At 34.2% G+C, this 24,670-nt stretch overlaps 1 protein-coding gene across 1 annotated transcript in view; it reads right to left on the bottom strand.

Annotated features, from left to right (window-relative positions):
- LOC100929866 (deleted in malignant brain tumors 1 protein-like) overlaps window positions 1-24,670 on the bottom strand; it is a 173,629-nt gene that overhangs the window by 103,579 nt on the left and 45,380 nt on the right. Inside the window, 9 exon segments of the mRNA XM_031949362.1 lie at window positions 2,540-2,730; window positions 4,360-4,507; window positions 10,632-10,661; window positions 10,794-11,111; window positions 12,751-12,783; window positions 13,569-13,700; window positions 15,787-15,816; window positions 21,318-21,347; window positions 21,554-21,871. Coding sequence (XP_031805222.1) covers window positions 2,540-2,730; window positions 4,360-4,507; window positions 10,632-10,661; window positions 10,794-11,111; window positions 12,751-12,783; window positions 13,569-13,700; window positions 15,787-15,816; window positions 21,318-21,347; window positions 21,554-21,871 — 1,230 coding nt within the window.

Here is a 24,670-nt window from a genome sequence, read left to right as displayed (position 1 = left end):
ACAACTACAAGCAAATAAGGTAGTCTTTAACCTCTTGAAATTTACATTCTTATAGAAGAACACCAATACATAAGAAGATCTGGAAAGCAGTGGATAAAGAGAAGGAAAACTCCAGAGAGGGTTTTGAGAGCATAACTGAAGCCTTGCTGGAAAAGGGGGTCCTAGAGAGATAATCATCAATCTAGAGAATGGGACATCAAGGAAGAGGTTTCATCACAATGGGAAGATAATTAGAAAGAAATGGAGAAAAAAGTGTGAAGACTGAATAGAGTTGGGAGTGAATTGAGCATGGTGGAGATTCTTTGAAGATGGTGGTCCAGAGTGGGAAGTCACTTTTAATCAAAACTAAGTTTCCTTCTTTACAGCTTCCATACATTGCTTCAGGATCTGACATTATTTTGAACATATTTCTCACTTTATGCTTTAGAACCCAGTAGGATTGATTCGTGCTCTACCCTTTCCATTCATTTAAAAAATTAATAAATTTTAATCATTGTCATCCTGTGTTTAAAACAAATGCAGAATAATATTGCGATGAGAACACTGGATCTGGAGTCAGAGGATAGAGATACAGTTGGTCTTTTTGGCAGCCTAGACAAGAGCTACAAAAAGGAGTGGGGATAAATAATAAGTTAAATTCAATTGTAGGATGAAAAAAAAACTTAGCACATAAGGCCCTATGGGGTCCTGTCAGTGGAAAGACCTAAGCCCTGGGATACCAGCTCCTTTCGGCAGAGATCCCAGGGTGTGATGAGACTGTTGTTAAGAAGACAGCTGTCTGGGGAGGGAATAGGGTAGTGTTTCAATAAAGATCTTCAGTCTTCAGAGGTAAGTTGGAAAAAGCATTCTATTGCATAGTTTCCTACTTTAATTTATTTTTTCCCAGTGAAAGTTCAGGTTGTTTTGCTTTTGTTGTTATTATTTTTTTTTAATTTTACCTGATGAAGGTACAATTGTGGACAGTGTTCTGTAAATGCTGGTTCCTTGTGGTAAACTTCTAATTATTTCTAGTTATGACTCTGGCAAAGGACCTACATTATAATCCTAGCTTTTCTGTTTACTACCTTGTTACCTTAAATGAAACAGGTTTTTCATCTATAAAACTGGGGTGTTGAATCTATAAGATCCTTACTAGTGCTAAATGTATAACATAAAATTTTAGAATTGTGAGGGACATGAGAAATCACATAGTTTGATCTCCTTATTATACAGATGAGGAAACTGAATCCAATGAACAGAAATATTCAAAATGTATGCCTTGTTGATGAACTCAAATAACTATTTTCTTCTGATTCATTAGAATTGCTTTCATTTACTCTTCTCAATATATGTGGGGGTATTTTAATAAAAGGTATTTCCTCTTTGGTAGAACATTGAATTATTAGTTTCAGTTATCATTATATTATCAATTACTATGATTACAATAAATAAATAGTTTAAAAAGTTAAACCTCACCATTTAAAACTGTTTAAAATCACAACATGATTATAGTTGGGCAATTACATTCTAAAAACATGTACAGAAACATCTAATATTTGTAAATTGGGATTGACTAAAGAAAATAGAAATTGATTAGTGAATAAAATAAATTATTAATACTCATTAAGCAATAAAGTAAGAATATAAAATAAAATATTTATAAAAAGTAAATTAAAAGTGGAATATGACTCACTTATTACATGGGGTGCCTTGGAAACAGTTTCTGTAAATACAAGAAAAAACATCATGTGGCTTGCAATCACTGTGAGGCTACAGTACTATTAATACTAGTAACACTTACAGACACATTTTGGTGACATTTTATATTAGTAAAGGACCTGGATCTATAGATCCATTTCACTAATATAGTGATAAGTAAAGTAATGATTGGTACCTTTTCTTTCTGTATCATAAAGGCTTTATATACAACTGCCTCTTGTACTATGAGTTTAAGTGAATTGCCCAGGGTCACGCAGCCAGTACGTGTTAGAGGTAGGGGCTAGCTCTTTTATGTATTATGTTATACTGTCTCTCATATCATCAATTGTATATTTTTAAAACATAAGAAAATGAAATCAAAACAGATGATTTTTCAGAATGATATACATTTCTAATGTCACATAGGACAGGGTTCTAGACAAAATACAAAATATATTTAGGTTAGCCCTTCCAGGGGAAAAAATTACCTTGATCTTTCCTGATTTGTAGTTGTATATAGATATAACTCTCTAATCAAATTGTTTTAAGGAAAAGTTTTGGTAAGTTATAGGTTACCATATAAATGCAAATTATTATTATTACCAATAATAATAGTAGTCATCGTTATAATAGTAGGAGGATGAAGAAGAGGAGAAGAGGGGGAAAGAGGAGGAGAAAGAGGAATAAAAGGAGGAGGAACAGGAAGAATGGTATATATCTCATACCACTTTTGTATCCCTACTAACACCTGGTATAGTACCATATTCAGAGTAGAATGTCAATATTTGCTTCTTAATAAAGTGCAAAAGAGTATGTTGCTGTGAAATTGGACATTGTCTTCTTGTTGTTTTTAAATACTTACCTTTGGCTACAGAATAATAATAAGCAACAAAGTTTTTTCCTAGATTGTTGTAATTGCGATAGTACACAAGTGTCATTGTGTTAGAAGAAGAAGAGTATGTGAGGTAGGTCCCATTACAAGTTCTCCCCAAGGAATCAGAAGAAAATCGATCTCCATCCAGGATTTCAAAATATTCATTAGTGCAGTCCAGGCTAGGGAAGCAAATACACATTCTCTCTATTAGGGAACTATACAAATATTGTGTAAATTATAGACATTTTGTTTTTAAATATGATAGTACTGAATCAAATGGGCACAGATACTCTGACATTTAAATGGCACATTAAGATTTGCAGGTACTTTGCCTATATTTTCTTATTTTAGACTTATGTATCCCTGAAAAATAGATATTATTATTATCCTCCCCCTACCCTTTACAGAACAGTCAACTGAGGAAGAGAGAAGTTATATAAGTGAAAGGCAGTGTAATATGGTGAGATGAGTGCTGTACTGGGATTCAGAGGGAACTGTGTGGTGTTCCTGCCTCTGTCATTATGGGTAAGTTATTTAACTACTTAAACCTTAATTTCCTTATCTGTAAAATATTGATGATAATAATAGACCCTGGTTCATACATTTTCTGAGAGGATCAAATGACTTAAAACACTATGTAAATATGAGTTGTTATTATTGTGTGACTTGCCTCTTTAGGAGTACAGATTGTAAGTGATGACTTGAACAAGAACTCTAGGAATTGGGCAGGGAGATGGAAGTATTCCAAGGACAAATTGTATTTATTTCAAAATTTTGCTTATGCCCAATCCTGTGCCAGAAAAAGAATAAACATTTCCTCCCTTCCTTTTTCTCCTTTCTATATAATATACTCATGCCCTCCTCTACTTTCTGGATTCAGAATTCATTATAGTTCTCTTAAAACCAGAGTTCAACTATATTATAGATTAAATAGGCTTTCATGAGCTGAACTGGGAACTTAATTGCTTATCATAATATTGATTCAATGGTCAAAGGCAGTCAGAATTCCAAACAATTGCACTAACATATTAACTTCTGGAATAAAAACTACTCATAAATAAGAGATCACTTGTATCTGTGAAAGTGACATGAATCTGCTAATTTTTATTCCCAGAGGAATAACAAATAATTTTTGCAGCTGTTCCATATTTCACAAAATGTCCTTAGGCTGAATGGTCAAAAATGACTCTTTTAAGATAAATTTAGTTTGTTGGGAAATGGGGTAGGGAATCCTGGGGCACCACTAGATCACTGCTGAGGAGGTCACAGAGTGAGGAGTACAGTAAGTCAGACTGGAGAAATCACCAGGGGATCAGGGGCACACAGATGAAATCTTAACAGGCTAAATTTAGTTTTTTCTATCCTGCAGTAATATAGGTGCTCTCTGAAACTATCTAAATTTCATTGCCTTGAGACAAAGTTCAAATTCACTTTCACTAGATGTAAGGAACTAATTGTAATTTCATTATGAAATCTGAGTAAAATTCATACAAAGTTCTGCTCTGCAAATTTCTGTATGAAAAAATAAAATCCAAGTCCTAGTCAATGGACTATCTATATGAAATAATATTTTGATTCTACAATATTTTAGTAAAATAATGATTGTAATTAGAACTTTGAATAGCATCTCATCATTAAACATTTTGTAATTAAAAATGAAATTAACCAAAACATATAGCATAGATTTCATTTCAAATGAAAATATAAGATGTTTTATTCCCTTTTGTCAAAGAGAAACTCTAGAGAACTAATGATGGGAATTATAAAAACTAGAATGACACTGTGTTGATAGTGTACTTTATACTTACTTAAGATAAGGAAATGCCAGCATTATGTGATTAGATGACTTGGTCTTTATTTCCCAAATACACGTTATGTTGTCATGCATTTCATTTTGGGGAGGGTTTCTAATTCCTCCAGATGTATTTGAGATGACACCACCACAGGAAGATTTTCCTGAATGTAGAAGGAAGACATTTTACAAGTTATTTATTTATTTTTTTAATCATCAATCAACTATCACTGTCATCTTTCAAAGTCCTTTTCAGATAGTACCAATTATAAGAACTTTTGATAACTCCCATTTCCAGGTCTTCATGTTCTCTCTCTCATTACCTTTTCTTATATTTACTTCTTTCTTAGTTGAAAGTAAGCTTCTTGAGGGCCAGAAACAACTCAGTGACTGGCATATATAATAGGCACTAATTACATATTTTAAAAATTAATTGAATCATCAATCCTAGAACCAGTTTCCCATTTGTTGTTTGATCATGTTCCCATTCTTCTCTTCATGACCCCATTTGGTAAAGATAGTGGAGTGGATTTCCATTTTCTTCTCCAATCCATTTCCCATCTGAGGAAACTGAGGCAAATAGAGTTAAATGATTTGCCCAGGGTCATCCAGTTAGTAAGTGTCTGAAGCCTGAATTGAATTCAGGAAGATGAATTTTCCTGATTCTAGGTCTGGTGCTCTATCCCATGTGCCATTTATTGCCTCAATTTCCAGTTTATGTCTTCATAATCAAGTTCTCTATTTCCTGTTTATTTATTTACAATAAAGTTCTCATGAGTCATGAAATTTTTGTGGTTGGATAGAGTGGTAAGAATGAGAGAGATAAACTTATCAAAATGTTGTACAACCATAGAAAGTTAGGGAATGAAGCACATATAGAAAATATTAAATGTTTCCCACTTGTTCCACTGTTTTTAAAAATAAATATATGTACTAGCCTGACTTCAACAGTGAGGTGATTCAGGCCAGTTCCAATGATCTTGTTATGGAGAGAGTCTTCTGCACCCAGAAAGAGGACTGTGGGAACTGAGGGTGGATCACAACATAGTATTTTCATCTTTTTTGTTGTTGTTTGCTTGAATTTTGTTTTCTTTCTAATTTTTTTCTCTTTTTGATCTGATTTTTCTTGTGCAGCATGGTAATTGCAGAAATATGTACGGAAGAACTGCATATGTTTATTGAATTACTTTCCGTATCAGGAAGGGGTGGGAGGAAGGGAAGGAGAAAAAACTTTGGAACACAAGGTCTTGCAAGAGGGAATGTTGAATCTATGCATATGTTTTGAAAATAAAAAAAAAACCTTTAAAATAAAGAAGTACTCATTTGAGATATCTATTGCTTTGTCAGCTTTTCTTCTTGTACTTTTGTTCTATTGTCTAATTATATTAGGCAGTTCTAATTGTCTCATCACTAGCTTTAATGAACAAGTTACTGCTTCAATGTACTAAGTAAAATTCTGGCAAATATATAAATGCTCTCTTCTTTTTCTACAAAGATGACATCTGTGGCCCACTGTAAGTAGACTACACACTTTAAGTTGCTTTTCTAGTAATGGCAACATGGCAATATAGTGCAGAGATGTCAAACACATGGCCAATCCCAAATAGGACTGCATGAAAAATAAAATGAAATAAAAAGTCAATTGCCACATGAAATAGGCAATATTCCTGAGTGCTGCTAGAACAAGATTACAATGTAATTGGAAAATATTTAACAAAATAAATAAAAATACAATAGAATACGTTAATGTTAATATGTAGTTTTCTAAGTCTTTATGTAACTGACAGGAATCCTTAAGTAGGGTTCAGGGTTCCCCATTTCTCTCTGAGTTTGATACCACTTTCAAAGTACTCAACTTAGAGTGAGGAAACAGCTGAATGAAAACCCTATCCCTTATTTTTAATAGTAATATTATCATGGAAGTTACTTGCTTTTCCTAAAACTTAGTTTCCTCATCTATAAAAGGAAAAGGAGATAGATGATTATAGTACTTATTTCACAGGATTAGAGTGAAGTGAAAATGAGTTTTAATAGTGGAAATTGTCAACAAAATTATACGATGATCAATTCTGATGGACGTGACTCTTTTCAGCAATGAGATGATTGAAGCCACTTCCACTGATCTTGTGATGAAGAGAGCTATCTCCACCCAGAGAGAGATTGTGTGGACTGAGTGTGGATCACAGCATACATTTTCACTCTTTTTGTTGTTGTTTGCTTGAATTTTGTTTTCTTTCTCATTTTTTTCCTTTTTTTCCTTGTGCATCAAGATAATTGTATAAATATATACATATATTGGATTTAACATCTATTTTAACATGTTTAACAAATATTGGATTACTTGCCATCTAGGGGAGAGTGTTGAGAGAAGGGGGGTAAATTTGAAACACAAGGTTTATTAGCAAGGATAAACGTTGAAAAATTATCAATGCATATGTATTGAAAATAAAAAAACTTTAATAAAAAATAGTGGAAATTGGCTCTTCTGTGTTATCTACATTCTCACTTCTACCTCCTGAATATAACAAGCCTTACATCTGTAGGGTACAATTGGGGTGACAAAATATTTTCACATTTATCAGACCATTGATCTTTATAAAAACTCTTGGGAGGGTGGAGGCACAACAAACATTATTATTTTACAAATGAATAAACAGACATATTCTTGTTTCAGCAAGATGCTTAAAAGTGTAAAGAAAGATAAATTTTCATTTATCTTTCAACAAGCAATAAATACACTGTTTGCTCTTGGGCTGGCCTTTACCTATCTGTGCTTGGTCTCCACCAAGATTTCCTAGAAGAGTGACAATTATTGATTGCTATTCTACCTGATTACATTAACTAATAATAGTGATAGCTGATATTTATAGAGTCCTGTAGCACAGAGTTTGGCACATAGTCCGTACTTAATAAATGCTATGGACTGACTGCTTTAAGGTAAACAGAGTATTGTCCAAATGTTATCGTATTTGATCATCACAACATGTGATGTTTTGTGATGTTGATAATGATTGTGAGGTAGGAAGTTGCTCTTAGTATCCTTCTTAACAACTAAGGAAACTGAGGCTCAAGTGTTTAAGTAGTTTGTTTAGCCTCAAACAGTAAGTGCCTGAAGTGGGACACAGATTTTCCTTTTTGTGAGTCCAGTGTACCACCAGTAAACTGGTAGGACTGCAAAATATGAAATAATTTTTGGTTAGTAAAACTTAGGCTTAGAATACAAATTTTTAGTGAGCATTTTGGTTGGAAAGACTAGTTCCCTGATTACCAATTGGTCTCTTAGAAGATTCCCTTACTTATTTTCTCTAGAATTTCAGTTAGATGATGATAATAAAACATGATAAATTAAATGACATATACAGCATTAATAAGCACAAAGTTGATAGGAAGCTCACCACTCATCATTGTAGGAGCAGCAAGTGGAAGACCTGTCAGAGTAAGCAGAAAGAATAAAGGTAGTCAACAACTACATAATTTTGGTGCATTATATTCATTCATGGCATGAAATACAAAGGAAATTAAATAAATTAATTTCTGGCTCATGTTACCCATTCTTAGAAGAGTTTAGATTTAAGAAGGTATGATTGAAGGGTCATAGATTTAGGCTAACAGAGCAATTATGAAAATGAGAGAATATTTCCTTCCTTGCAAAGATTTGATTTCTTGGATGATATCATTCAGGAAAGAGCTCGTATATTGGCAGTACATTGCCAAGATCTCTCTCTGAAGTACTTTAGAATTGATTATGTGACATGGGACATGCTGGTAAAGAATTCCCCCTTATGGCATGCCTGTGTCAAAAAAAGTGCTGTACTCTGTGAGTAAAGCAGAATTGCAGTAGTTCTAAAGAACTGTGAGATGCACAAATTTTGACATCTGCACCCAAATGTTCATATGGACTTTTTATTCTCGTTCTGTGGTAGAGACTTCCAAGCTCCTATTGGTCTGATCAACCACAGCTGGACACATGACTCCAACAGAGTGATATCATTTTGGTCCTCTTTGAGAATGAAGGACTATAACCAACCAGGTGGTCATCTAAATGTGGGACATATCTCCTATCTTTACTCCTCCTCCAAAAACCTCCCTCCTGTCCATACTATTTAAATTAATCATTTGAAATATTCCTTTGGCTTAATTCAGTGCTGCTTCCAGCCTTCTTAAAATTGATATTCCCTGAAGGTATTTATATGTATAGAGAACATTTTAAACCACTAATACAGAATAACAGAATATCAGAGATGGAGGAGATCCAGAATCTGTCAAATCCAATGCTATTTTATGGTGGCTCTATCTATCATTTTCAATCTGGTGCCTCGCTGAGATCAGAGCAGTGGGGGAATAGGAGTTTTGCTTGGCAGAAGGAGAATTTAGAGGATGGGAGATAGTTTGGGAGCTTCCTGGGGAAAGTAGACCTGGGGGAAGGGACATGATGTGTTGTGTTGGCAAGTTAAGAGGCATTGTAAGAACAATGGACCCTTTGTGTACATAAGGTGGATGAGAGATACCATTAAAGTCCCAATTTAAATCTGCTTTCATCATATATTGGACATAGCTTGGATAAGACCTACTTTCCTAAGCCTGAAGTTCCCTGTTTTTACAAAAACTAGGGCATTGAATTAAATAATCCCCAAAATTCCATCCAGGTGCCACATACATATACACACACACACAAAAAGACAAATTTTGCTTATTTCGTAAATGCCTCAGGCTGATCTTATAGTCACTAAATGTCACCTTGTTATACTTTACATTTTTATAATGCTTTAGGATTCAAAGGTTTAACAAGCAGGCATGTGGTTCAAAGGATAGAGTGTAGGATTTAAAGTCAGGAACAAGTGGAATACATCCCCAAACTCTTAACTAGTTGAAATGAAGACCCTGAGCAAGTTACGTCCTCCTCTCTGTCTTAGTTTCCATATCTTTAATAAGGGAATAAGGATAGTACCTACCTCCCATGATTGTTGTGAGGATAAAATGAGATATTTGTAAAGCACTTTGCAAACCTTGAAATGTTATATAAATGCTGGCTATTATTGGTTATCAGGTACACTTTCTCTGATATTATCCACATGCTACCTATTAAAATCACAGAGATCAAGTGATTTCCTCAAGGGCACACAATTAATAAGTACTCCATGAGTGAGAACTCAAACCTAAGTTTTTAGACTCTAAGTCCTGTGCTTTGTTTTAGTCATACCATTTCGGATCATGTCACAAACCACCAAGCCAGAGCTCAAAATCCCAAACACCTCCCACAAAATCATATTTTGCTTTTAGATGCATTTCCATAGGATTATTTTGTTTTTGACATTTTAGAAATATACAGACATTAAAATGAAATAATTAATGACAGGTGAAACTGGAAAACTTTTCTGATTCTTCCTATTATTTCCTTATTTCACTTCTCTGAATCCTTGTTTTCTTATTTGTAAAATGAGTAGGTGACTAACTCTGAAATATTTTGACCATGACCTGAGAAAATAGAAATGCATTGTGGATGTTAGGAAAGTCCAATAAAGATAAGATACAACATCCCTACCATTACACAATAATGATTAAGTTTGGGGATATATACACACATGTAAACATACATATACATGTGTATGTATGTATGTCTATATATATAAATACATATCTGAATATATATCTATATATACATATATATCTATACCTATATAGATAGATGTATAGAAAAACATAGACAGACAAACAGATAGATGGACAGAGAGACAGATAGATATATTGACAGAAAGACAGATAGGACAGATAGAGACAGATGGATAGATAGACAGACAGACAGATAGATAGACAGATAGGTGGATGGGACACTTAGGGACAGGTAGATTGACAGACAGAAAGACAGTCAGACAGAGAGACATATGGAAAGACAGATAAATAGATTGACAGACAGACAGATAGACAAACAGACAGAAAGATAGATAAATAGTTTGGACCCTTGCTCTCTATTGCTTAGTCCTCCACAGTGAGGAAACTCCATCTATCAATACAGATGATCAATTCTTATGCAACTTTAATAGTAGAGAATTTCCTGGACCTCTGACTAGAAATGTGAGTGACTTGTCCAGTGTTACTTAGCCAGGATGAGTCAGCAGCAGACCTAGAAACCGTCGTTCTAACTCAGTAGCTGGCTTTCTCCATAATTCCACACAGTCCCAGGACTCTCCTTTCTCCCACTCTTGCCCCACATCTTTCTCCTTATCTGTTTCTCTTTCCCTTCTGTTTTCATCTACTATATGAGTATTTAATCATTTTTTCTTCCCTTACCTGATAGTGTAACAGATGAATTTTCAGCATCTGGAAACATTGAGAGAAAATAAAACTCTGGGTATCAGTCAATGACTAGCCAGGTTTTAAGGTTTTCAACTAATTATTAGAATATTTTCCACTTGAAAAGATAGACTATTGAGAAATAGCTTTAGAAGTTACCTGAACAGATGACACTGGCATCTTCTCCATGGCCACAGTTGTGGGAAAGCCAGCCTATATGGGAACACTGTTCAAGATAATTTTCATCTCCCTTACAGTGCACATTGTCCAGAAGAATTTTCCCAGAACCTTGCCCAAAATGGGCCTCACTTGGGGCTGAAATGGCCCAGCCACATCCTAGTTGCCTGCACACAACATTTGCTTGCTTCATATCCCAGAGATCGTCACACACCGTTCCCCATTCTCCTTGGTAATAAATTTCAACTCGTCCCAAACATCTTCCTTTACCTCCTACTAGCTTCACTGGTGCCCATTCTCCTGAACACAAAGAAAGCAAAATTTTAGTCTTTAATTTAACTTTCCAGGCAATCAATATTCCTTCTTCCTTTTATTAATGGGAGTCCTTTCTCTTTCAATAACCTATTTTTCCAGTCTTATTTCTCTCCCCTCAGCTCCTGACATCATACAGTCCCCACATCCATATACATATAGAGTTCCTCCATACTATAGATTAAAAATACAACTGAGTTCCCTTGGGGGATTATATGAAAATTATGAATTATGTTAGTAGCTGATTTTTTTTTGCTCAACATAACTCTAGGCATCAGACTTTATCACTTTATGCTAATGCTAGCTGATCTGAAAATAGCTTTAGGGTATTATAATTAATCTAGTCCTTATGAAACAATGGTTCTATGGTTGAAGTTAGGTCCAGTAAAAGTATTTACATATTACAAAGGTTAGAAGAGCCATATGAAGCCATGAATTAAATCTAGTTCTAGACACTAACTAGTTATATGATCCTGGGCAAGAAACTTAACCTCTGTCTGTCTCAGTTTCTTCAATTGTAAAATAGAGGTGATAATATCATCTACCTCATAAAGATCACTAGAGATAATATTTATAAAGTGCTTAACCCAATTCTTGGCACATAATAATCACTTACTAAATGCTTCTCTCTTTTTTCTGCCTTTTTATTAAAAAGTTACAGCAGTATTTAACAAGAAATTACTGGGATATAATAGAATCAATTTGGGTTATGTAAGAAAAGAAAAATGCAATTCTTTAATTTTGTACTGAGCAAAATCCTCAGTCTAAAACCCAAATCTTATCAAAAATCCCTTAGGGTTGTCAGAAAGTGTAAACAAACAATTAATTGAAGAATGACATGACATATCAGGCAAGATGTAACTTCTAAAAAAAAGTACTAGAGATGATCACTAAGAAGAAATCTATTCCATCTTCTCAAATCCTCTTACATCTGTATGAAAGATTTCACCAGTCACCTCACAACCATCTTATCTCTTGCCTTTCACCTTTGCATTAATCTTCTTTTAATATTTTAATCTGCTAATAGATTTCATCTAGTCTCTCTGCTTGTAATCTATCATCCTCAAGTTTCCAAATTGATATTCTTAAAGATAGATCTGACCCTGTTACCCTACTGTTCAAAAACTTCAGTACATAGTAAGCACTTAATAAATGCTTATATAATAAAATAAATCTCTGTCTCTCTGTCTCTGACTGTCTGTCTATCTCTCTCTTTCTCTCTCTCTCTCTCTCTCTCTCTCTCTCTCTCTCTCTGTGTGTGTGTGTGTGTGCTTTAAAGTACAGAACTTTGAGATAGAAAATCTTACTTTGAGATCTGATTTCACCAATTACTAGCTGTAAGTGATCATGGGTAGGTTACTTAATTTCCTGAACCTCAGTTTCCTCATCTGTAGAGTAAAGAAGCTAGTAATCACGTATGATTTGTGTTCTTGTGAATAATAAATGAAATATTGTCTAAAAAGAGTATTACAAGAAAAATGTGCTATGTAAAGGTGTTTGTTTCTTTGAAATAGAAACAGATAGCTTTGTAGGAATTTTAACCCTTCAGTTATCCTTCCTTTTTCTTTATGAAGGAGTATACTCTGATTGTAAAAAAAACAGAGATTTCATGAAAAATATATCTTACCTTGAGGTTTAGAAGGGACTGAATTTTCATGAGCTACAATACAGAAAAAAACACATTTACTGACTGGTTTGTTACCATATTATTGAACATTAGAAGCAAGACAATATCAATATTACTTAAGCCCCAATAAACTTTGCCATCTTCTGGATATGAGAGAAACATCAGAACCCATTAGATAAGGGTCAGATGCTTATATTAAAATTTTGTTTTTATCCTCTCATGGGATGTTTGCAAGAAGACTTGACTTGAGAATGGACCTAAAATAAGGTTCAGTGCTTTTCTTAGATTTAGAAATCACTAGATTTCTTAGATTTGAGGTATATTTTTCATAGATGGGAAATATATAATGGTACATTATTACTTAATGACATTGAATCTAATTCTTTAACTATAGATTGGACTTTGAACTGATATGAGATTGTTGAATGTGAACTGTTCTTAATGTTGTCTTTTAATCCCCAGAGTTTATAGCATAGTGCCTCGTCCATAGCAGATATTTAAATATTTGTTGAATGAATGGATGGATGGATGAATGGATGGAGCATTCATTGACTTACAAGATAGCTTTTAACTTAAATATACTTAATATACTTAAATTCTTTAACTTAATATACTTAAATTCTTTTATAAATGTAAAAAGTGTAATATTTCATAGAAAATTAATCTGATGCTCCAATAATTAGTTTATGTAATAATATTGATCTATGTAGAGGGCTGAAACCTTGAGTCGATGCACTGAGGTCAGGACAGCCAAGTACTTGAGGTTAACTACTGATTGGACAATGCTCTATGGGCATATGCTTGGAAAATGGCCCTACCCACTATCCTGTCTGACTCGATGATTAGTGTATACAGAGAATTGTAGGAGGGACGAGGGGGTGGAGGAAGACTAGTCAGGGTCACTTTTGCAGTAGACGGGAGGTTGCAGAAGATCCCCTTCACTTTTACCCCTAAAAACCAAGAATAGAGACTAAGGATTTTTGCTTATCCTGACTCTGGCTGATTCTAAGGTATCCTGGGTGCTAGTGCAGTCATCACAGATCTACCTCACAGTACAGTTGCTGAGTGGTTCAGCAATTATTATCAATGATGGCTTGGGAATTGAATGTTCGTTATAAACAGAAAACATTATTGTTGCTGAATCAAAATTATGAATACGAAAAATAAATTCAGGAAAATAAGGAATAGTAAATGTTAATGATTTTTGAATTCATGCTGGATCATAGATGTAATGTGATAAATGAATTTAGAGAAGATGCTTAATCTCATTGTTTCATTTTTTAAAGAATGAAACTAAACCCCAAGAAACTAGTACAAATTTATACAAATGTCATATAGATAATAATTGTAGGACCTGAATTTATTTTTGTTTTTTGTTTCCTGAATCCAAGTCTAAACTTCTTCCTGCTGTTTTTTCCCCTTTCCCAGCTAAGTTCAACTATTTTATTTGGAGTCTCTTTGGCAAAGATGTTGGAGTGTTTGCCATTTCCTTCTCTAGCTCATTTTGCAGATGAGGAAACTGAGGCAAACAGAGTTAAGTGACTTGCCCAGAGTTACATAACTAGTAAGTGTCTGAGGTAGGATTTGAACTCAGGAAGATGAGTTTTCTTGACTCCAGGCCCAGTACTCCATGCACTATAGCACCACCTAACTACTCCTTTCTGCTGTGCCACATTGCTACACCACATTCCTATTAGAGGATTCAGCACAAAAGAACTCAAGGAAACAGAATGAATACAAGAAACAAAACAAAATAACACAAACTTTCATCCAAAAGGTCCCTTTAGTTAGGAAGGAAAATAGTATCGCTTTGCTACATAATCAATTTAAGTAGATATTTGATTTTCAACAACAACCTCCAATGGTGATATGGGAAAAAATGCATGCTAAAGTCAGCTTTCAAGCACATACTTTACAGTTTATTCATAGAGAATTTTAAAAATCTGCTTAGGAGTTTTAAAGTCAAACTGAAATAGCAAATGTTTGGTTTTAAAAATTATTCCAAGTTTTCTACTCTTTCAGATAGATTAGTAATTGCTCCCCTTTGTGAGCTAATCAAAGCAAGTGATAGAGGTAGGAAATGAGACGCAAATTATAAGTCCTCATTTCCAACCATTGAAACCCAGACCTGCTTATATTTACAAAAGAAAGAGAGATTTATTGTACTGGGTGCTTCACTGTGGAGATTCTCTGTAATCCATTCTGCATAGCCAAGGCCATCATTTAGTGCTGAAGGCAACACATGGAAACTGTTTTCTGATATAAAATCCTTTTTTGTGGGTGATAATAATATTAATAATGATGCCTTTCATGTATTTTATAGCTTTCAAAATATTTGCTTGTGATTTCTTATATAAAATATTTTTTGGTGATAATAATATTAATAATGCCATCATTCCTTGAAAAGGCAGATAGTAACTACTTTTTTGGAAACCAAGGCTCACAATACTAAAAGACTTCTTTCCAGTACATGACTACTAAGTAGCAGAGTTGGGACTAGACTCCTCCAAATTCTGTCCATTCTACCATGTTCTCGCCAGCAGCTTTGGCTGTATTGGAACTTACGCACATAAAGGCAGCCCAAGTGTCTCTTTTGATCTCTTTTAAACTCTATTACACAGGTAGGTGATGCCATAGTACATAGAGTCCTAGGCGAGGACATTTAGAGCCATCTCCAGTGGTCCTGATCTAGATCTGGCCACTGGACACTGATGGCTCTAGAGGAGAAGTGAGTCTGGTGACCTTGCACAGCCCTCCCTCACCTAAATCCGGTGAACTTGCATGTCATGGCATTATTTCTCTGAAGTCAAGTCTTTCAGAACGAAGGACAAACAACAATCTCTGTGTGACACTGGGCAAGTCACTTAATCCTGTTTGCCTCAGTTTCCTCATCTATAAGATGTGCTGGAGTATCTTTTTCAAGAAAACCCCAAATAGGGTCGTGAAGAGTTGGATACAAGTGGAATGACTGAATACCAATAACAACATTTAGGCCAGATGGTAGCTAGTTTTTCACTCACATATAATGTGTCCTACCTGTAGGTTGAGAATTTGAAGAATCAGCACCTATCAGTGAGAAAAAGACAGAAATCACATTAGTATATCTATTTTAGTGTCTCTAGGACTCCATCATTCATGTTATATTTTATAATATAATTGACAAAATGAGAAATAGTAGTTAGAGAGAAATAAAAGAGTGAGTCTCATCAGACAACTCCAGGATCTTTCTGATGATCAGTTATGGATAAGGGAACTGCTCCAAAATATGTCTCCTTTGCACATTGTAGTGTTGAGAACAGCTTTTCCTGAGATTACTCCAAACCTACTACCTTCATGAGACCAAGTGTATTTATACTCTAGTTCTTAACTTAAAACACCACCTCTATTTTTCTCTCAAAGATTATTTTACATGGTTTCCCAGATTCATTGATAGAGAACTTTGACACATAATGAAAATCAGGTCTATCAATTAGCTATAATATTAACATAATATTACATCCAAGGAGCTTCAATAGTGAGATTTAGGACAGTATCTGGCACACAGTAGGTATTTAATCGATACATAATGACTGACTTACTATTTTAGGGATGTAGCATGTATTGTACGGAGAAAACAATGCAGAATTTGAAGAAGAGGAGGAAGAATGGGAGAATACAATTGAAAAAAAACTGCTTTGGACTGACAGGACTTGGCTTTAAATTCCATCACTGTACTTTTGGTGATTTTGGGAAGGTCCATTAACTTCCCTGGACCTTAATTTTCTCATTTGTAAAATGAGAGGGTTGGACAAAATGACTTCTGAGGTCATTTCCAGCTCTAGAGCTATGAAGTCCTATTACCTGAGTTCAAAATCCAGGGCTACCATTTATCAATAGCAAATGGATAATAGGCAAGTTAGTTCATCTCTGTTAGCCATAGTAGGAGGGAATTGGACTAGATCATCTTAAAGGTATATTTCATCTATAATTCTGAGGATTTTTTCCTGAGCTGTACTTCCCTCCCTTCTTTCACCACATGTCTGGAATCCTCTCCCTCCTCATTTCTGCCTGCTGGTTTCCATGCTTGCAAGTCCTAGCTAAAATCTTATCTTCTTCAAGAAGCTTTTCTTCATCCTCCTTAATTCTAGTGTCTTCCTTCTGAGATGACCTCCAGTTTGTCCAGCATATATCTTATTTGTACATAATTATTTACATGTTGTCTCTCCTTTTACATTGTGTCTTTTTTCCTTTTTTTTTTTAATCCCCAGCAATTAGCACAGTGCCTGACCTATAGCAGGTACTTAATTAGTATTTATTGATTAATTGACTAAATATATGATCTTGTGATTCTATGAACATTCATTTATTCATCAATCCAACTGTCCACTCATTTATTTATCCTTTGATATTTATTATGTCAACTAAATGTCAATTAGAAACTAAATATAAATATAAAACTCAGCATTGGAGAGATGAAGAAATGAATTAAAGATGATTTAAATCCTTTTGGAAAAAATCTAGCAAGGAGGTTACACCTTTGTGTACAATTCAAATACAATACAATACAGTACTATACCTGATATTGCAGAATATAATGCAAATCAAGGTGGGGTAAAGTACTATGAAGAGATGGATAAAGGAAAGACTGTACTCACTCTATTCACAGTTATTGTGAAAGGTTCACAATATTTAACAATCAGAAGGCAAATCAACTAATTAATCTCAATAGGAACTTTGCTTCTTCTCTGCTTGACTAATTATTCCCTGGAATAATATTCCCAGCTAATTCATTCTCCGTAACTTTTTCCATGAGTACAGGAAAAACTGTAAAATTTTACAAAGTGATGGAATTGGAAAAATGAGACTGCTTCACAAATTTCCAAAGGAACATTAATCTCTGAGGGCAGAGGCACTGTGGTTTGGGGTACTGGAAATAGCAGAAGTTCATGTCCTGATATCATTTACTAATTACGTGACCTTGACTTTGAGTAGGCCATTTAATTTCCCAGAAATTTAATTTCTTGTCAGTAAAATGGAGATTACAATACTTGACCTGCCTGTTTTCCAAGGATAATGTGATGATCCTTTGAGATAATGGATTTTGGAAGCAATTCAAAAATCATAGAATGCTATTTAAATAAAATATTATTATATGAACAAATTTGACTCCCTTATTTTGGAGAATGTATGAATTTAGGGATGTAGGTTTGTGGGTCTAAAGATGTTATAAAATTGACATGATAATAACTCAAAAAAAGAGAACTATAGAGACTAAATGCCTAAAAGACAGTGAATTAAACAAAAGTATCACCTTATCTTCTGATAAATGGGATGTATGAAGGACTGCACTCTCTTTTGAAAGTATTAGAGTAGCTATTCTCATAGCTGGTAATGTGACCAAATGGAGATACTATCATTCTATTAGCACCTTAGATAAAGTCCTGTTCTCTGTAATGTCCAATTTAGCTCTTTATCACAAACACTCTCCTAATGGAAAAAAAAGTGAGTCATTGGAGTTGGAAGCCCTGGGATCAAATCCTAGATTATTAACTGTTCGATTGAGAAGTTACTTAATGTTAGTGGGCCTCAGTTTCCTCAAGTATAAAATTCAGGAAATAAAACTTACAGCATCTACTTTGTGGGGTAATTTATGTGAGGCTCAAGTGAGAGAGAATGAACGCCAAAATTCTTTGCACACTATGCTATCCAAATGAAAAAGGTTTGTTCTTATTAATATTTATAATGAGAAAAAAGTTGTCTCTCCAGCTAAACTGTAAGTTTCTGGTGGATGTTTACTGTAGTTTGTGCTTTAGGTCCTGAAATAAACCAGAACTATAAACTAGTTGTCCCCAAAATGTGTTAATAGTGTTTATCATATTACTGATATCTATCACTACTGAATAGTTTCTATGATATGAGTATAAAGAAAAATATGTAACCTGAGAAGTATTCTTCCTATAGATAAATAAAAGTAGATGGGTTTAAAGTCCTTTTTGGGGAAGAAGAAACAGAGGGGAAAGATGCTCTGTTCTTAGAGGCCTCTTTTTCAATACCCAGCACTTAGCACTATGCCTGGTACATAGTAGATATTTACTAATTTTTTAAAAATTGAATTGAATTAAAGTTTGTCTTTTGGTGCATACTGTTGGGCAAATTATTTACTCTCTTATTATCCCAAGCAACACTTTTAAGTCTATAGGTTGAATAGTTTCATATCTGAGCAGGTAGAGGGGATTTCTAAACTAAAAATTCTCTACAAAAAAAATCTTAGGTCTAGACCTAAAAAGAAAAATCAAGTGTATTCAACTCAAAATCTTTCCATAGGGACCAGGACACTCTGAACACCTTTATAACATTCATCTTGTTCAAAACATTCTAACCCTTTGATACTGCATAAATCAGACTCTCTCATCCAAGGGACTATTTAGCCAAATGAGGTCATGGCTTCAAAAACTAAATCCTAGGGAATATTAAGGAAAATATTACAGAAATATCTCCAAGTATATTTGTGTATTTGTCATATAGATGCCAAATGTCAGGTTATATTTAAACATCCAGATGTTTAATATTGTGAAGAATCTAAATAATATGAGTCTTTTTTCTCACTCACTATAGGTGGTTCAATTAATTCAGTCATGTCTGATTCTCAGAAATCCTTAGCAGTTGGCAAAGATACTAGAGTGGTTTCCCATTTCCTTCTTTAGTTCATTTTGCAGATGAGGAAACTGAGGCAAAAAGAATCAAGTAACTTGCCCAGGGTCACATAGCTAGTAAGTATCTGAGGTCACACTTGAACTCAGGGAGATGCATCTTCCTGACTCCAGCTCTGGTACTCTCTATATACACATTGTACCATCCTAAAGAGAATCAAAAGAATATTTGCTAAGAATGTTTTTAGCAAAAAGGGAACCAAGGTGTTAACTTAATAGCGTATAGCATTCTTCCTGGCAGCTTCTTTGCAATGGAAGGATAATTCCACACGATAATAACAACGAAAAATTTATTTTTATCATTGATGTAAGATTATGTAGCCCCAGAGAAGCCATGGGACATTAGATAGGAAGCTGGATTGGGGATTCGGGGAAAGCTGGGCTTGAGTCCTATCACGGGCAAAATTTTGTCTGGATCATAGCTCTTCAAATATTTGATAGCCATTGCTCTCCTAATAAAGCTTTTTTTCCCCTTCTCTGATAAATATGCCCAGTGTCCTCCACATCCCTTGTCATAAGGTGATAAAAATTTCTTTGGGTAGATTCTATTTTTGAAGAAACAAGTAGATAGACCTGTGACTTAGTGATGGCATTAATAAATATTTATGCATGCAATCTGGGAATGAATTGCATTTGAAGTGTTAGCAACATTAATTTTTCACCTATATCCACATTTTAAAAGACGGTGATGTCTTCAATTTTATATGTATTTATGTAAACATTTAATATTAATAAAATATTTATAATTGCTAATTGTGTTTGGTATGATTTTATTCTCATTGATTAATGACTTTTAAAATATGTTGATTTATCATTACAATGGTTGTGATATATCATCTGATGAAATATTCACATGGTATTAGTGGATTATATTTTCTTATGTATAGCTTGATTTCTTATTGTGTTTCATAAATTTTACTGTTTTAAATATTTGCTCAATGAAATCATCATATTTATGGCATTTTCTTGTTCTATTAGTCTAATAACTGTCTGAAAAAAGTAAATGAAATTAGTTTGGCATAACCTATTCTTGATGAAATCATGCTGGCTATTAGTGATCACCTTTTCCTTTTCTAAATGCTCACATATATCCCTTTAATAACATATTTTATAATTTTGCCCGAAATTGAATTCAAGCTTATTTTAGTCTACTCAAGGGACTACTTAATAGAATGAGGTAATGTCTCTACAGTCATATTCTATGCAATATATAAGGAAAATGTTGTCAACATAGCTGTCAACTTATCCTCTGGGGGAATGTTAATAATCACTTGCATGTTTTCAATTTTCCAGACTTTAAATTGCTTTCACAAACATCATTTAATTATATTCTCATGATAGCACTGTGAGAAAGAAAGAGCAGTCATTCTTAATTTAATAATGAAGAATTAGATAGTAAGATCCATAGATTTGTTCAAGATCATGATGCAGTTAATAAGTAGTAAGCCCCAAATTCATTTCCTCTGACTCTAATTATGACTTCATTGAGCAAATATTTAAAACAATAAAATATATGAAACACAATAGGAAATCATGCTATATGTAAAAAAATATAATCCATTAATACCATGCAAATATTTCATCAGATGATATATCCCAACCATTGCAATGATAAATCAACATATTTTAAAAGTCATTAGTCAATGAGAATAAAATCATACCAAACACAAAATTATATCAGTAAGTTAGCAGTCATATTTACAGTCTTCTGACTCTATTATACCTGCTGTCTCTTGAGAAAAGAAACATTTATAGACTTGGCACTGTTTAAACAATCTAGGTGATTTGAAATTTATGCATATATACATCAATTCTTGCCAAGTCCTTTTTCTTTAAGTAATTTTAGTCAAAAAAGAATTTAAATGTCCATCATCATACCTGTTGTTGGAGCATTAGAGGAATCATCACCTATGATTATGACAAAAAACAGAGAATATTAAAATACATCAACCAAAGATCATGTAAGGAATTCCTGTTTTGATTATATGAAAAACAAGCACAATCTCTTCATTTTGAGAGAATGTATGTTAATTACACATTCTGTTGTTCTCCTGTCTCTAGTACTTCATCATTCTTAGACTATATGAATTGAGAAAATGAAAAAAAAAATAAACCTGAGCAAATGACCCCAGCATCTTCCTGATGCCCACAGTTGTGTGCATCCCAGCCAAGGTGAACGCACTGCCCCAGATGACTTTCTTTCCCTGTGCACTGCACGTTGTCCAGAAGGATTTTTCCTGAGCCTGCTCCAAAGTGGGCCCCTCCCAGGGCCCAGGTGGACTGGCCACACTCCATCTGTCTGCACACCACATCAGCTCCATTCCTGTCCCAAAGATCATCACACACAGTCCCCCAGGTTCCTTGGTAGTGAACTTCCACACGTCCTGAACACCTTCCAGTTCCATTCACAAGTCTCACTGATATAACATCATCTAAGGAAATTTAATGATGAGAATTCATGTAATTTCTGTGACATTAAAGGGTCTGAGGTTCATCTTATTTTTTTTTTTTGTCAATCCCCTATAATTTTGTAAGTCTGGGGACCAGGACTTTATTCTTCCTGGCTCAAATACATTTATTTTTTCTTGATTTGGAATATCATTTATGGCTGAAATCTCTTACTTTTAACCTAAGATATATGGAAGGGAAGACATTTAGAAATAGTTTGGCAAAATGATGACATGTTGAATGACAACTGCTTATTATTCCCCCTAGTGGCCACAACATTCACAGATATCCTTTACAAGTTGCTGGTGCAAATAATATTATCTCCATTTAAAAGATGAGTTAATTAGTCTCAGAGAGGTGAGATGATCTCTTTAAGGTCACCCAGTAAGTTAGGGTCAAAGTCAAGACTTTCTACTGATTTTAAATTCACCACTTTAATGAACTTTTGTATATACAAAAAATTTCTTTAGAAAGAAGACATTCAGATTGCCTTTTATAAATTTAGACTACAGAAAATTAATTCCAGCATTCAAGATGACAACTTTCTTGTCAAGTAGGAGCTTTCCCATCAAATGAAAAAGTAACAAAGTACATACAATAAGAACAACAAAATTAGCAAAATCCAGTAGCAGAGAAAATGGGGGTAAATATTTTAAAGTTTACCTTTCTAAATATAAGTTTTCCATAATATACTGTGTGTCATGTTAGCAACCAAACAACTGACACTCAATTTCTTGTTGATTTCTCTACAATAGCTTGACACTAGAACCTATAACTTGCTCTACCTCCCTGCCTATGTTTTCTCCAATCCCAATAGCACCAAAATAGCTTCAGACAGGAGCCTGGGTGAAAATACCTCAGTTTGAAATGGCTATTCAAGTATCATAATGACTTACCTGCTAATTGAACATTATCAGGCTCTTACACACATGGAGGGTTTAATTAATGCTTCGTGATTGATTAGAAAATCAAAAATCATGAAAACTATTAGATTTTAAAAGTTTTGTTAACTGTTTTCATTCTCAGTTTTTGGCTTGGCTTCCTCAAATAGAGAGGCAGGAAGCTTTTCCATTGCAGCACAACTGAGCAATTTTAGATAGACTCCTCATAATTTTAAAATATTTACTTTGGCTACACAGTACATGCGAACAGTTTAAATATCTATGAGCCCCAGATCATGGAATGAACTACTAAGTTTGATGAGGTAATGCTTTGAATAGCCAAATCTTTAGCTACATTTGAGGGGAGGAATGCAGGAATTTCTCCACCTGGGAAAGTCTTTTTTATGAAACATCCAGATGTCTGGAGCCATGTAGAACAAACATTCAAATTAATGGCTGAACTTTTTAGCTTGTATCCAGCTGTATGACCTTTCTAACTTGTCTCCATGAAGATTTAGCATAAACAATATGATATGTACAAAATGTTATTTGAATTATTTGAGTCTTTTTTTCATTTCCTCTTTCTGTGTCATTGACTTACAGGTTCAAAAACCTTTCTTGCCTCATCTTTATTGGATTAATTCAGATTAAATAAAATTGACTGTTTTGCCATGTGTGAACCAAATAATCTACAGATTGAAATTTTTTCATTTTTATCATTTTTTTTTATCAATCAATTAACAAACAATTGTTGAACTCCTACTACATACCAACCACTGCGGGCTAGAAGGCATGTGAGAAATATTGAAATTCTATATCAAGGATGGTCCTGCCAAGAAAGGATGGTGCATGATGATTTCTGGGATTTAGAATCATAAATCTCCTACTTTAAAATTGGAAAGGACCTAGGAAATCAACTAGTCCAAATTCTGCATTTTACAGATAAAGCCATCTGAAAATAAGTTTAAGTGACTTGACGAGGGTCACACAGCTTGGGTTGTTTGAGGCCATATTTGAATTCATTGAGTCTTCCTGACTACAGACCTGATGCTCTCTCACTGAGTCATGTAGCTGTCCAATCATAACAATTAGACATGTGCAAATTGGGAATGCATTGCCTTCAGGAGTGTGAAGTCCCACTTCCTAGGAAGGTTTCAAGCAGAAGCTAGAAAAACATTTGTTGGGAATGTTCTAGTGGGTATTCCTTTTGTGTCAGTCCAACTGAGTGGCTGGTGAGAGTCTTTCAAGCTCTCACATTCTATGGTTTTGTACTAATAGCTTCTTTGCTCATTCTCAAAGCTTTTCTTACTTGTCAGTCTCAACTCAGCTATTCATTGTTGGTAGAGCTCTAGGCTCAGAGTCAGAAAGACTTCCTCAGATTTTTTCTAGTTGTGCGATCCTCCACAAATCACATTTGAACCACTGATGCCTCAGTTTTCTCAACTATAAATTGGGAATAATAGCAGTACCTACTTCACAGGTTTGTTATAAAGATAAAATAAGATAATGTATCTTGAAAGTTTTGAATCTTAAAAATACTTTATACATGTGGGTATTAGCTAGCTTATATGGCATTGCCTTTGGAAACTCATGTGTACCTCCATGCCATGATGAAATACTGGCATAAGATTTTATTTTGTGGAAGTGTTTTTTTTATTCTGTGCACTAATAAATTTTGATGATTAGTGGATCATATGGCCCACTTTTAAAAAATTCCGCAAACACTATATAATTTCTGCAAGTCTATCCATCATGAAATGGTTTTTCTTTAGGTGTATTGAATACTTCTTTTATGTCTTTCTAAAATGACACACTCTTCCCTACAGCAATAATGGGACTTATATAGGGCTTTAGGTTTGCAATACGCACTACTCTCTTATCAAATTGGTCCTTATTATAACT

The sequence above is a fragment of the Sarcophilus harrisii genome, chromosome 2 (assembly GCF_902635505.1).
Source record: "Sarcophilus harrisii chromosome 2, mSarHar1.11, whole genome shotgun sequence".
Taxonomy (NCBI): domain Eukaryota; kingdom Metazoa; phylum Chordata; class Mammalia; order Dasyuromorphia; family Dasyuridae; genus Sarcophilus; species Sarcophilus harrisii.
This window is presented reverse-complemented; position numbering and strand designations above follow the sequence as displayed.